This window comes from Ambystoma mexicanum, chromosome 13 (genome assembly GCF_040938575.1).
Source record: "Ambystoma mexicanum isolate Mex_15411 chromosome 13, UKY_AmexF1_1, whole genome shotgun sequence".
Taxonomy (NCBI): Eukaryota; Metazoa; Chordata; class Amphibia; order Caudata; family Ambystomatidae; genus Ambystoma; species Ambystoma mexicanum.
The window spans coordinates 793,575,419-793,590,590 of NC_090938.1; the positions used below are offsets into that span (position 1 = coordinate 793,575,419).

General features: G+C 51.8%; 1 protein-coding gene across 3 annotated transcripts in view; it reads right to left on the reverse strand.

Moving 5' to 3' along the window:
* The window catches only part of MDC1 (mediator of DNA damage checkpoint 1), a 323,363-nt gene that overhangs the window by 114,699 nt on the left and 193,492 nt on the right, over window positions 1–15,172 (reverse strand). For all 3 annotated transcript variants that reach the window (XM_069635188.1, XM_069635189.1, XM_069635187.1), the window contains one exon: window positions 6,793–6,984. In XM_069635188.1, the coding sequence (XP_069491289.1) occupies window positions 6,793–6,984 (192 nt within the window). The remainder of the gene's footprint in view (window positions 1–6,792; window positions 6,985–15,172) is intronic.

The window sequence follows — 15,172 nt, forward strand, 5'->3', positions numbered from 1 at the left end:
GGGCATGAACCCTGATGTGTGAGAGACTGGGACAGCAAAGAAGGGGCCAGGCACTTCTTTATAGAATTCGGTAAAGGAAAGGCTTGGCTAGTTGGAGCCTTCTCCTAGAGGATATCCTCCACGAAGACTGAGTCTGGAGCGGCTTTGTGCGTTGCAATTTTAAAATCGTCAGCTGCTCTTTTTAAAATGGAGTTGTACAACATCTGGTTGTCAACAGGTAACGACTCTCATTGTGGAGGAGTATAAGGGAGATCCAGACAGATGGCGTGAGTCAGCAATATGTGTCGGTGTAAGCCAAGGACCCAGGTCCTCTGCCTGGTCCCAGTCCGGGTCCTGATCAGCTGGGTCATGATCAAAGGGGTTAAGCTCTTCATAAGAATCCTCCTGAGTTGGGTCATCTGTGACATTGAAGAGGTCTCCTTGGTGTCCCTGTGCATAAATGGGGAGTTTCGGCAAATTGGAGGGAATGGGGCAAGAGTCCACTTCCCTAGCTCTCTTAGGTATAATATATCTGTCTGAAAAGTCAATGAACTGGGACATTTCGTCCATGTATTGCTCAAACATTTCCCTAGTCCATAAAGAAGAAGCTGAATGGTCAGGAGGAGGGAAGGGTTGTCCAGAAGGGGGAGCTTTTCCTAATAAGGCCTTAGAGAGAGGCTGAGGGGCTTCAGAATAGTCCTCTTGGAGAGGGGGTGCCCTTGTACTTCTTGGCCGCCAAAATAATTTCCGAAAAGGCTTTTGCAATGTTTCAGCGGTTCTATAGAGGGTCTTGACGAACCTCAAGGCGCGTGCGTGGTCGGTGACTCCACCGGGTCCTTCAGCGATTGTGCGCCCTTGGATGGCGAGTCGACGACAGAGGATCTTTTAGTGGGAAGGCCCGTTCCAGAAGGATGCCCAGTTGCATGCCGCAAATGTGGTTGCTTGGAGGGAGTCAAACCACGAGGTTCGGCAGAGGCCGTCAACATTTTTAGCAGTCCTGTGGGCGTTGAGCGCTTCTTCAACAACTCTGTCAAAGAGGCCTTAGGGGTTGTGTGCTTGTGTTCACGTGGTGTGTGGGTGCTCTTGTTGCTGGGGTGTGATTTTCCCCCAAAACAGTGCAGTGGCCTGTCTGTCGGGAGACGGGCATCTGGGAGCATGCAGGCTTCGCTGAGAGGTTGATGGCTTCCAATTCGGAGTCATGGCTGCTGTCAGATTCCTCTTCGTCTGAAGTGACGGCGCAGACGGGGGAAAGGTTTTCGGCCTGCATAGGGTAGGCCGCCCACTGTTTAGACCGCCTGTCTTTCAATGTCTTCGGTCGAAAGAGCTTACAGGCCGTGCATGAGCGCTTGTCGTGGTCACAAGGAAGACATTAATTGCATCAGCGATGGGTGTCTTTCCAGGCAAAATTGCCATTACACGACGGCAGAATTTAAAAGGAGAGGAGTCCTCTCCATAGCAGAGATTAGTGGCAGCCAGACCGAGAAGAGAAAGAGGAGTGAAGGAAATACATTCTCAGAGAGAGGAATAAAACCCAGGCGCCCACTCTCCCTACTGTCAGGGAATGGCCGGACGGCTGCGGCCATGCAGTTGACAGTCAGGAGAATTAGGGAGAATTCTCAGAAATGTGCCAATTCCTCTGTACCTTAAAGACCCCCAGCTCTTTTGTTGGACTCTAGGATTTTTACCTGGAGAGAGTGAGACCCTTTTTCCCACTCTCTCATGTATTTTCTTTTTTAAATTACATTTTATTGGCATTTAGGTTATAACATCATACAGTAACAATCATAACATACCATTTTGTTTTGATTATAACATTGCCCCCCATCCCCCCTTAGCCAAGGACCATTCTATTGCCATTACGTCCGGGGTCGGACCTACAGAGCATCTTTTCCTCTGTGTTCCTTTCGGTTTTTGGAGTCTAACAAACTCCAAAGGCATCTTTTTACATTGTAGCACACAGCACCTTCAGTGTAGTGCTACAGGGAAGTTTTCCAGATTGCCCCAAAGGTTCAACTACCTTTCTCTTGGATAACTACTGTTTCCAAGAGCAGTAAAGTAAAATTGAGTTTACTTACACTTTGAAATTTCTAGACCCAGCACACACTATCTTACAATAGGGTGCTGGAGGGGTTACATAGTATCTCCTTTGCCTAGCTTCTCATGTAACATTTTTATGTTACCCTTTCCTCGATGAATGGCTGGTGGCAGTGATTTAATTTTTACTACTGTGGTGTGTCTTTACCGCGGGCTGCATTCGCAGCTGCAGTAAAGCACCCTTGGGTGCCATTTTTGTCAAAATGGCACAGTCTTCTTTTTTGCCATTTCTTTGTGGAAAGTTCCTTCTTAAGATTTACTTAAGATTACAAACCAGGTTTGATATGATATGGCATTTATAACACGCCTATACACAAGTGTTTGGCCCCCTTTGTTAGTTTCGTCTTTGGCGGGATTCACGAGTGAAGCCCGCCTCTGGCTCCATGGTGTCTGGAGGGGGCAGGAAGTGAGGGAGGTGTCCGAACCTCCCTGTGCTCAAGTCTCCCAGGAAGTAGGGCTGACCGAGCCCGAGCCACCTTAACAGAGTGCTGGACTCCAGATGCAAGGAAAGCCCATCTCGACAGCCAGGAACCGTGGTGTGCTGTTTGCGGTAGACGCGAGGAGCTGAAACACTGAATTGCCACTAGTTTGAAGAGAGTCGGTTGCTGTTGGTAACCGTCCCATTGCAGTGCAGGAGTCGCCAGAAGTCCTCCCTCTTGTCCCCACGACTGAGGCCCAGGAACACCAGGATCTGCAGAACAGGAACAGAAGTCATCTGCTGCTTTTATCCTAACTGTAAAGTCTAAGAGAACTACCTCTTGTTGTAGATTTGTTTCTACTCTTCACAAGCCTAACAGCTTGTGGCCCAACATTGATTCTTCTTCTTCACAAAAGACTTCTAAAACATTGTGCAAAGACTTTTCTTACTTACCTGCAAGAAGTGCTTCAGCTACATAGACATTTGCCTATGGACTTTGGCCTAGCCTGTTTCTCTGAAAGACTCTTCTCTCCTCCGACACTGGGGAGGGTTGAAAAGTATTTGCCTGCTTGAGAATATTTGTGATCCCTCGTTTGTTCCTAATAAACTTTTCTTTGACAAATTTCAGTGCTATGCTAAATGCTAACAGTAACATATCAATGTCCACAGTTTCCCAACTATTAATGTGACCTGAGGGTGTAGGGAGTGTCTGTGTGGCATTCCCAATGGGTGCTTGCTGATTTAGGAACCAAGAGAGTGTATTTTGAAGGTATTTGTGTGTTGCTATAATATTGTTCCCTTCTAAGGAAGGCTTATATAAATGACTGGTAAATAAATAAATAATTATTTTATTAAGAAACCTCGAGTTTAAGTGTTTGTTTGAATACTTGTCACTGAGTCTTTGTGCAACCACTCTACTGCCCACATTGACCCCTCTTGAGATAAGCCTGGCTGCTCTACCACACTACAACCTGTGTAGTTCAGATGTATACCAAAGGTTGGGTCCTAGTGCCAGGAGGCTGAGATTGTTGTATTGCTCCCTAAGAGCCCTACCCCAAATCTGTACCTAACAGTCCCCGAGCAGTTGTAGAGGTTGGTAGCGGCAGGAAACCCACAAAGCAGTCGTAGAAGGTCGAATTGACTAGACTGTAGGTCGTGAAAATTAACTTAGCAATGAAAATTCTATCAAGCTCTGCATAAGCAACCAACTAGGTTGGTGGAAAAAAACTATCTGGTGGGACCTCAACACGCGAGGGATTTTCGGTACACTACAGGTCAAGTTAGGGATAGTGTTACAGTCACGCCCATGTCGACATCCCTTTCGATCTTGGAAAGAAAGATGCAATTCTGTCAAGCCCTGAGGCCCACGTGGATTAGTATACCTCCGTCGCCAAGCACCAGTCAGAGAGGAGCAAGAATACTCGCTGACCGGTTATTGGAGCCACAGGTGGGGGTAAACAGGAAACACCAGGTCCTGGGTGGCTGCAAAGAAAATACCAAGTTAGCTAATGGCTACACGGTATTCACAACAAGCATCAACAGATATAAGGAAAAAGACACCTACCCTTGGGATGACTGATGAATGCTTTGAACCTAACTGTTTCCCCCCCTGGGGTCAGATGGGTGGTGCAGAAGAGAGGATGGGATCACGGGATCTGAAGGGAGAGGAATGGGTCTGGATAGAAGGCAAGCAGTACTTGATACAGTTCCAAGAGTCTGGACCAACATAGCTGGAGGTTTACCATACGCCAAGTCCAAAGGTTAATCCATAAGCAATCCAAGAATCAGTCCAAAGTCCAGGTAAACAAGGTATACAGTCCAGTAAGAATCCAGGCGTCAAAATCGAGGGCAATCCAGAAGAGAAAACAAGGTCCAAAATACAAGAGGTCGAAAACCATGAAGTACAGAATGCAGGAATCGCTAAACGCCGTAAGATCAGCTCAGAAGCAATGTGTGTAAAGGCTAATCCCCTTTTATTGCAGTCTTCCTGGTTTGTTGGCCAATTCCTGGTCACGTGATCATTCCCTTGATCACGTGACCAACTGGTTCATCTGGTGCCTGCTTCCTGGAGGCGTTCGCTCGTGTCACGTGACCCTCCTTCGTGACATGCCGTGCCGAGCAGAGGACCGCAGCATGGAATGGCACCCCCCTCCGCGCCTGCAATCTCCAAGGCAAACCCCAATGTAGGCGCGGAAAGTGGCGCCAGGGATGCATCGGAGCACAGCGTCCCCCAAAAGGTCGAGCGGAGGCGGCCGCGGGAAGGGTCCGCATTTCGCTCCGCCGTCTGCACACCACGCGATCGTGTGAGTCTGAGGGCATGACAAATACACTACAATTTCCACTAGAGGTCGGACTATCTGCACAGCATGTGATTCTAAGCAGATCCACAAGCATCTGAAATAGTGTGAGGAGGACCCCACTACAAGAACCACTCCGGAGACAGAAATAGGTTCCATTGTACCTATCCCAATAATCCAAATGGCTGTTAGGGCCTACTGGGTTGTTTGGCGCTAGGGTCGTCCCTCTCTGAATCAACTACGCCAGCCCTTACCTCCTCCCTAATCCAACAGGATGTTTAATATAACAAGGTGACCTCTAGCATCTGTGTTTCTTCCTTAGCCTTAAAATAGGTAACCCCAAGACGGTGTCTCGCTATCTCCCTAGGGGTCTTCTAGTTGTCCCTTACTTAGCCCCACTTAGTACTCTATGGGATTTATGGCATGGTCCCTCCTTCCACCCAGTTCTATTGCACACACAGCCTCGCCTGACTCTTCTCTGCACTGGGCCCCAGGAGGTTTCCCTGCTGCCGTACTACTGTCCCTACGTTCGCACACTCCGGTGCTCTACCTCCACCCTTAGATGTTACCACTACTGCTCACAAAATCTCTCTCCCCGTGTCCTCCTTACTAATGTCAATTCCTACTACATACTGTTGCTACCACTCACAACCGTCCACTACTACCAACTACCACTTCCTGCTACTACCACCACTCCCAACTACTACTACTTTCTACTCTATCGCTATTTCACACACTCCTTACTCTCAAACAAACACTCCACAGGTCTCCACTCACCATTGCTCTCCTTTCACTTTTGTTTCCTCGATCTCTCGGATGTCGTCCATCTCTTGCCCTTACCCGACTAACCCACACTGCACAACTCAGAAGCACCTCATTAAATACCCCACTCCTCCCAGGATTGCATATTCACCCCGTCCAATCACTTACCTGGCTCAAGGGGTTATGGAAGGGGAAATTCTAGGTAGGCTTCAAAAAGGGCTTGTAAGACCTGCCCCAAGTAAAAACGCTCTGAGAGACCACATTTGATAAGGCTTTCTGGTAGGTTTTTTTAATGCTAATTTCCCTAATGGGAGTTTCATTATTAAGGCCTCTATTTTGGAATGCCGAGTAGACTCCGTCTCTTCGGCGTCCCATTCTCTTGCGGCCGATGTTATGCTTCTGCGTGGGGTTTCCCTTCTGCTGCTGCCTGTTGCAGCTTATCTCAGTCTGTTCTCCTGCGGCGGGGACGCCTCCATCATCACGGGTAAGGTGGGCAGGAGGTCTCTATACACTTGCGCAGGCACTGCGGGTTGTTTGGGGTGGGCTCCCTCTCTCCAATGACAGGGCCTGTATTCAGGCCTTGTCACAATAGAAGAACAAATCATCATGAAGGAGAACCAGATCTCAGACTGCTTCTAAGCACTCTCCTGCTTTATTGAACAAGGGATTGCCAGTATGTCAATGGAGAATATTCATAGACCAATTGTGGAGAAACAGACCTTGACTCAACTAGCTTCCAAAAGGAAATGCAGTGGCCGAGCCATGGCAACTTGTCCATCCTGTAACCAGGTCCCTTATTGTGCCGCAATTGACAAAGGTTCTGTGCTTCACAGGGTGCCACAGGGTACATGCACAGCTCATCAACCCCAGAAAGATGCACTGCTGGGGAAGTGGGCAACATTCAGTGGTACGAGCCAGGCATTGCATGCCACAAGTAGTGCAAGACAGGTAATTGCACCTGGTGCTGTAAAATAACGCGCTTAATACCCAGAGAGTTCTAAGCGTGGACCCGGGGATTAAACCTGTGTTACTCTGTGTCGTCTTGCTTCCAAGGTGGGGACGTTGCCCCTAGGCTAAAAGCTGCAGGTGGTGCTTGAGCACCATGCTACCTCCACAGTTCTTCAATCCCTCCCTCCCCTATTCCTACACCTAAGGTGTTTAAACCTTAGGGAAACAGCATTTCTACCAGACCTATGCTTGGCACCACACAATTTCCACTCCCTGAGCAACATAAATTCGTACCTTAGGTGAGCTGTGTTCTCGGAAGACACTGGGACTATTGCTGAGGTTAGGGGTGCGCCCCTTGCGGCGAGGTGTTTCCGGCTCTGGGAGATTGTTTGTGTCTTCTGTTTTGCCATCAGAGGAAGTGGAGCTCTGCTGCCGACGCCTGTGCCCAGTGTCCAAAGACTCCTGTGAGGAATCCATCTGCTGAGCCTGACCAGGAGGAAGGTTGGAGAAAAAGAGAATACGCATGAACACATTATGAGGAACAGCGAAAGCCACAGACCCCATAAGGTGGGTCTAAGGTGGGTGGCCTTTTTAATTAAGAAGTTAGTCCTTATTAAGACCAGCCATGCTCAGTTAACAATTACGCAAACAAGTCTTCTATGGATATTGGGTCAAAAAAGGGCATTTTGGATGCTTAGAGAATCTGGAAAGATTTCCTCAAAGATGGTGGTAGTTTGTACAAGTTACTTGTTTGGGACTTCAAGTCCTAGGCATATTCTCCACCGCACATCCAACCTCCAGACTCCCAGTACATACCAAGACTGGCACTCTTCCTTACAGCGCAAAGTCACATTTTGAAGCACATACACATGATCAGTTCTGCCTGCGACCAGGCCCCAAATACAAAGAGGGGAGTTAAGGAACAAGTTACTTACCTGTAACTGTTGTTCTCCAGCATGGGTCTGGCATGGATTCACATGCTCATGAATATTCCCCGTCGTCAGGCTGGGAATCCTCAGTAAAGAAAAAAACAGTATCAGTTTCGTTTCTGATCTGTCTTTCGTAGTAGTAACCAATCACTGATCTCTGCGTCATACTGACCACAGCCAATGACTGCCCTCTACCTAAGCCCCGCCTCTGGCAGCCATCTTCAGATTTGGTAGCATGTGAAATGGCAGTATGACCAAGTGAAGAGCCGCAGAGGGGTAGGCGGGAGGGTTCGCATGTGAATCCATGCCAGACCCATGCTGGAGAACAACAGTTACAGGTAAGTAACTTGTTCCTTCTCCAGCATGGGGTCTGGCATGGATTCACATGCTCATGAATAAAGAATACATAGCAGTACACACATGCACAACCACGGGAGGTGGCAAAGGCTCAACATTAAGCATTACATCAAACTCAACATTAAGCAAATCTTACCTCCTCACCAGGCTCACCTTAGGCGAACAGGTTGCGCAGCACGGCTTGGCCAACCCTGGACTCCTCCCTGGAATCCCGATCGACGCAGCAGAATTTTGTGAAGGTGTGCGTCGACCTCCACGTAGCAGCCCTGCAGATGTCCAGCAAGGGCACACCAGATAGGAACGCCGTGGTAGCTGCGATTGCTCTGGTGGAATGGGCTCTCGGACAGCCAGGCAACGGTCGGTTTGCCAACCGATGACAGTACATGATACAGCCGGAGAGCCATATGGAAATGGAAGCCTTCGAGAGAGCCTTCCCCTGATTGACAGGTCCAAAATTCACAAAGAGTTGTGACGTCTTCCGAAAACACTTCGTGCGGTCCACGTAGAACTTCAGCGCTCTAGCCACATCCAGCGAGTGCAAAGTCCTTTCAGCCGGCGACGAAGGCGACGGGAAGAAAATAGGCAACACCAAGGGTTCGTTGAGGTGGAAGTCCGACAGCACCTTGGGCATGAAGGAGGGGTGCGTCCTGAGCACTACCCTCGTGTCGTGAAAAGTCAAGTACGGGGCCTTGCAGGAAAGGGCCTGGATCTCTCCCACCCGTCGTGCGGAGGTGATGGCCACAAGAAACGCTGTTTTCCACGACAAGAACTTCAACGGAGCCGAGTGCAGAGGCTCGAACGGAGGTCCCATGAGCTTGGTCAGCACCACGTTGAGCTCCCACGCCGGGGCCGGAGCCTTCACCAGCGGGAACGATCTGAACAGTCCCTTTATGAACTCTTTCACCAGACGATGAGACCACAAAGACATCCGCCCCGTGGTTCTGGTGTATCGGGAGATCGCAGCAAGATGAATCTTGATGGACGCGTGCGCCAGTCCAGCTTTGGCCAGCGTCAGTAGGTACGGCAGTACTTGGGGGGGCCGTAATCCGTAGAGGGTTAATCTTCTGTGCGTGGCACCAGACAGAGAACCTCTTCCATTTGTGTCCGTAGCATTTAAGAGTTGAGGACGCCCTGGCCTTTGCAAGAACCTCTCCTTCAGTCGGCCGGTATGTCGTATCCTCCAAACTCTAACGCTGCAGGAACCAGGCCTGCAAGTTCAGCGACTTCGGGTCGTGATGGAGGATGGCGCCTCCTTCCCTGGAGAGAAGATCCGCGTCCACTGGCAGCTTGATTGACGGGGACGCTGACAAGTCCAGAAGGTCCGGGAACCATATCTGCCTCGGCCACGCAGGTGCGACGAGGATCATCCTGCACCGTGACCTCTTGAGCTGGTTGATGAGCCGGATCAGCAATGGCAATGGAGGGAACGCGTATAGAAACAGGCCCTCCCAGGGAACGAGAAAGCATCGCCCATGCTCCTCGGCTGGGGAAACCTGCTGGCGAACCTCCGGCACTTGGAGTTCGTCGCCGTCGCGAACAGATCGATCTGGGGTGTGCCCCCACCGTCGGAAGAGGCGGTCCACTAGATCCTGTCGTAGTTCCCATTTGTGGCACGAGCGCAGCTCCCTGCTGAGTGAGTCGACGATGGTGTTTTTTATCCCTGCCAGATGAAACGGCACCAGAAACATCCCTTGGGCGACGGCCCAATGCCACAGATCCTGCGCCTCCCTGGACAGGGCTGGGGACCTGGTTCCGCCCTGTTTCCTGATGTAGAACATGGTGGTGGTGTTGTCGGTGAAGATCCTCACCACCTTGCCCTTGAGGGACGGAAGGAAGGACCTGAGGGCCCAAAACACTGCACGGAGCTCCAGGACGTTGATATGGAGGGACTTCTCCGTCGGGAGCCAAAGGCCTCTCGTATGCAGATTTTCGGTGTGCGCTCCCCACCCTTCCAGGGAGGCATCCGTGGTCACTGTCTCCTGGTGGCCGGGGGTCTGGAAGTCCATGCCCGCCGTCAGATGCGCGCGGGCACCCCACCACCGGATCGCTCGTCGGAAACTCTCGTCGAGTGTGATCCTCTCCTCGAAGCTGCCCGTCGTCTGGATCCAGCGCGCGTCCAGGAACTCCTGCAACGGGCGCATCCGGAGCCTGCACAGGGGGATGAGGTAAATGCAAGAAGACATCATTCCGAGGAGGGACTTGATGGACCTCACTTTGGCCGCGTCCGCAACTAGCATCCGCTGCACCTTGCCCAGAATGGCCCTCGTCCTTTCCTCCGACGGGGAGGCCAGAAGCGACACTGTGTAGAGCTTCGCTACCAGAAACAGTGCGTCTTGCGCGGGCACCAGGTGGGACTTGGCGTAGTTTACGGAGAATCCCAGGTCCGTGAGAAGTTGGACGGTCCTTGCCGTGTGCTCCACGGCGAGCTCCCTCGTCTTGGCTCGGATGAGCCAGTCGGCCAGGTAGGGGTAGACGTGGATCCCCTCTCGGCGCAGAGGGTGATCCCCTCTCACCCTGGGTGCCGACCTTAGTCCAAAGGGAAGGGCTCTGAACTGATAGTGACGCCCTTGGACCACGAACCTGAGAAACCTTCGGTGTCCCTTTAGGATGGGAATATGGAAGTAGGCATCCTCCAAATCCAACGACGACAGGAAATCGCCCTCCTGACCCAGGACGTGTTGGAGGGTGACCACCCGGAACTTCTGTGCCTTGATGAATTTGTTCAGTCGTCGTAGGTCCAGAATGGGACGCCATCCTCCCGTCTTCTTCTTCACGAGGAAGTATCTTGAGTAAACTCCGGAGCCCCGAAGCCTCTTTGGGACAAGCTCGATGGCGCCCTTCCTGAGCATCGCCTTTACCTCTAAGAGAAGTTGAGGGACGTGAAGTTCTTTCCTGGCCACAGGGGGGACGCGCGAGCACCTTCTTTGAAACTCGAGCGCGTGACCCTGGGCTAGGGCGTCCAGCACCCAACGGTCGGTGGAGATGGACTCCCACACGCTGACGAAGCTCGCCAGCCGGCCTCCCACCGGGGTGCTTCGGTGGGGGCCCGACCCCACGGCCGGTTCAGTCCTGCTTCGACGAGGCTTTGCCGCCTTGACCTCCTTGGCGACGACGGCGGGGTCCGCCTGACTTGCCTCGTCCCCTGTAAGCTTCCTGCCACGACGAACGGGCCGCTTGACGGTAGGTGGAAAATCCGCCGCCGGAACATTTGGAGGCACCCTTGCCTCCGCCGCTCCGAAAGGGCGGCCGCCGTTGCTGGAGAACCCCAAGAGCCCGGGCCGTCTCCGTGCTGCTTTGATGGCTTGAAGGGAATCGTACACTGTTTTCCCAAACAGGTTGTTTCCATCGAACGGCATGTCCAAGACTCTGGTCTGCACGTCTTGACGGAAGTCAGTAGCCTTGAGCCATCCACGCCGCCTAAGGCACACGCCGTTGCCCAACTGGCGAAATCCAGTGTCGGCGATGTCTGTCGCAATCGTAATGGCGTGGTCCGACGCCACCTCACCTTCCTGCAAGATCTCTAGGGCATCCGCCCTCTTGTCGTCCGGTAGGAAGTCCAGCAGGGGGGCCAGTTTGTACCACAGCTCCCTGTCGTAGCGGGCTACGATAGCCAAGGCGTTGGCCGCCTTAATCGTCGTCGCTGCAGACGAGATGACCCTGCTTCCCATCGTATCCAATTTCTTTCCCTCGCCGTCCGGCGGGGAAGTCGACGTGGAGGCCGCACCCCCCCCCGCTTTCTTCCTGGCCGCCGCGGAGACGATGGAGTCCGGGGTCGGCTGTGCCCGGAGGCACAAGGGGGCCGCGTCCGGGACCCGGTACTTCTTCTCATACCGATCCCTTCTAGCGGCGTCGTGGATGGGTTCTTGAGGAGGGCGAGGCCCTCATCGCAAATATCGTCCAGTAGAGGCACGGAGAGGACCGTCTTCCTCTTGGCCTCGCGCCGTTGATAAAGGAAACCTTCCTTCTTCTTCTCCTCCGGGCAGAGCTGGAAGTGCTCGGATGCCCTGGCGATCATGGAGTGAAACGATCCAATCTCGTCGGGCGGGGAAGCCGGGTGGGAGGTGACGACGGCAGATCCTCGTCGTAAACCTAGTCGTCCGTACCCGTCGCGGCCGTGTCAGTCCCCGTATCATCCCCACGAGTCGTGGACGGGGAGGAGGGCTGAACAGGGCGCGATGGCTAAAAAGGAGGTGGAGGGTGAATCATCCTTCTCTTAGGGGGAGGGCTCCCAGAAGGGCCTGGCTCTGGGTCCCCCGTCGGGAGCGGTTCCTCCGCTGGTGGTAACGGCAGTCTCGTCCTCATCTCCGAGCATAAGGACTGTATAGCCAACAAAATGGACGCCGAGTTGTCTTGCGGCACTGGTTGAGGGGAGTCCGACGGGCGGTCAGGGGCCCCGTCGGCACCCTCGACGATATCGTCGTCTCCTACGTCGGGATCCCTCCCGACGGGCTGGTCTTCTTCCACGCCAACGCCGTGGCTTAAGACCTCAATCAGCTCTTCCTCAGAGGTTGAGGCCGAATCCACGACGACCTCCTGCCCCCCCCTTTTTCTTCTCCGTCGGAGGTTTCACGGGGGTCCTGTCGATAGGCATAAAAGAGGACTCCCTCCGCGGTGGCAGGGAGACTCTGAGCCCCGAGGTCGCCACCACTGGTGTAGCCTCCACAGGCTGAGCCAGGGCCGCCGCGACTGTCTCGATAGAGGCCTTGGCCGGATGGATTAAGGCTTTCACCACCTTAGGTGCGCTCACCGCCTTCTCCTTGGGGGGGTGGGGGGGACACTGCCTCGCTCTCCCTCCGATGGGGCCTTCGAGCTCGACCGGGGCCTCTCCAGGAGCTTCGCCGGGTGCTCGGCCTTCCTCTTACCCGAACCAGAGCGTTGGCTCGTGGTTGATGGTGCCGGGGAGGATGCGCCCTGCCTGGCGCCCGTAGAGCCGACCGTTCGGCGCTCCCGGTGCCAGCGGACTCGCGGTGCTTGGCCTTGTGTTGGACCCCCGTCGCCGGGGCGTCCTCAAAGGTCTTAGAAGACCGCTCAGATTTCTTCCTCTTCTTCTCGCCTGACGGGCTCTTCCCTTCCAGCCAGTTGGCGAGACGTTGATGGCGGTCCTTCATGGTCCACTCCGACATATTGCCGCAAAACGCACAGTCCTTCTCCACGTGCGTCTTGTCCTCATGTAGGCAGTAAAGACAAAAGGAGTGTTTGTCCTCCTTAAAGACATTCTGAAGCTGGCATCCAGGGCAGACCCTGAACAGCTTTCCGGGCGTTGAGCTTCCCTTCTCCTGGGCCATGTCCGAGATGGGCCTGAGAAACTTTTGGAGTCCTCCAAAAGCATAGCTCGACGAAATCTTCACCCTTGAGGGGCGTAGACGAATCCGACACGGGTCCCTGTTGATCCGATGAAGAATCGGTGGAGCTTGAGGCTCTTTTTGACCAAAAAAAAAAATCGAAGTTTTTGAGAAAAAACGTGAAAAAATAGCACTAACGCTCGAGAGCAATAGCACGAGGATCCCAACACTTGAACGTGCGGTAAAAATCTGAAGATGGCTGCCAGAGGCGGGACTTAGGTAGAGGGCAGTCATTGACTGTGGTCAGTATGACGCAGAGATCAGTGATTGGTTACTACTACGAAAGACAGATCATAAACGAAACTGATAATGGTTTTTTCTTTACCGAGGATTCCCAGCCTGACGACGGGGAATATTCATGAGCATGTGAATCCATGCCAGACCCCATGCTGGAGAATATTGATGCCTGTCAATTACTCGCAAACTATAACACCTTAAAACCAGGCCAGTGCAAGAATCTCAATAAAGGCATGCTTCACCTGCCTGTGTACAGAGTTTCAAATTAGTCATCAAAAACATTTCATATTAGATCATAACATGGAGACGAATTAGACCTCTATGTGATTTTTGATTTTCACCTTCTGTTCGGCTGGTTTTCCATCCTCGTTAGAGGGCAGATCGGCTCAGGCCTGGAGTCTTGAGCTTGGGTTATTTTCTGCTATGTTGAGTGATATTTATGCTGCACCCATTACCACTGTAGTGGTCCTATGGTGCCTGGCCTTTTCCGAGAGGTAAAGTTTTGTGTTCATGCCAGGGTGTCTCCAGAGGTAAGAAGGAATAGGGTGAGGGGGATGAGACAGAGGATGGGGTTAGATAAAGGATGAAACCAGTTTAGTGTGTATAATGCAAAGTGAGTATGTTTGTGGTAGTTAGGTTGCAGGTTTCTAGTTTGTGCTACATTATATAATCAGCATGAGAGAAAATGACAGGTGTGTATAGCTCATTTTAAAGCAAAGCTTTAATGTGATGGCAGTATCTAGAGCAGACGATGACTGGTTAGTAAGGAGGTAGACCGGAACTTGTGGTTAAAGGGATGGGAGGCTGGAGCTGGAGTTTGAGAGTAGTAATGCCAGAGATATGGGGAAAGCCGTGAAGATTAAAGAAAAGGCTGATCTGAGCTAAGGTTAAAGGGTGTAGATGGCATGGCCTTCATTCAGGCCTTTATAGTTTGGAGGCTTTCACCACTTTCATTTGTAAGAAAGCAACCCTGTACCCAGGAAGAGAACACAGCTGAGCCAGATGAACAGATGGGTCAATGCCAAGATTTGGGCTATACAAAGTGCATTGCAAAAATGTGGGTAAGATGTAGAGAAGGGGAAGAAAAGTGCTGTAATGAGTTCCATTACATTAGGTCCTATAGACAATGACCTGAATCCATTGCGAGTTCATGAAATCGAGGAAGTGCTAGTAATACACCTATAGAATAGGATTAGAGTAAAGTAGGCACTTATGTCTAGAGTTGCAAGAGGTAAAGAGATTAGTTTAGTTTAGTTTAGTTTATTATTTGTATAGCGCCGCCTGGCCCTAGGGCATCCAGGCGCTTGCGATGAATACAACAAGAATAATGAATACAACAAGAATAATGCAGCAGAAATGTACAAATCGATTACATATTTACAAATTTACAGTCTTGGTGCATGCTAGTGAGGTAGGGCTAGGCAGTTTCTTTGGATAGAAGCCAAGTTTTGGTGTTGTGTCTAAATCTGTGAAAGGACGGTTCTGATCTCAGCTCGAGTGGAAGTGAATTCCAAAGTTTGGAGGCAAGCACGGGGAAGCTGGAGCCACCTGCTTTTTGGAGCTTAAATCTTGGGATATTTAAGCAGTGTGTTTGAGCTGATCTGGTAGGGCGCGCTGGGGTGTGGTGCTTGAGGTTGTCGGATAGGTATCTGGGTGCTTGGTTAGCTAGGCATTTGTGTGTGAGTGAGATGGTTTTATATTCAATTCTTTGTGGTATGGATAGCCAATGGCAGGTGCGTCTGGCGTCCGAGATGTGTTCTTGTTTGGGTATGTTCAGGGCTGCTCGCAAGGCGTTGTTTTGTATGACTT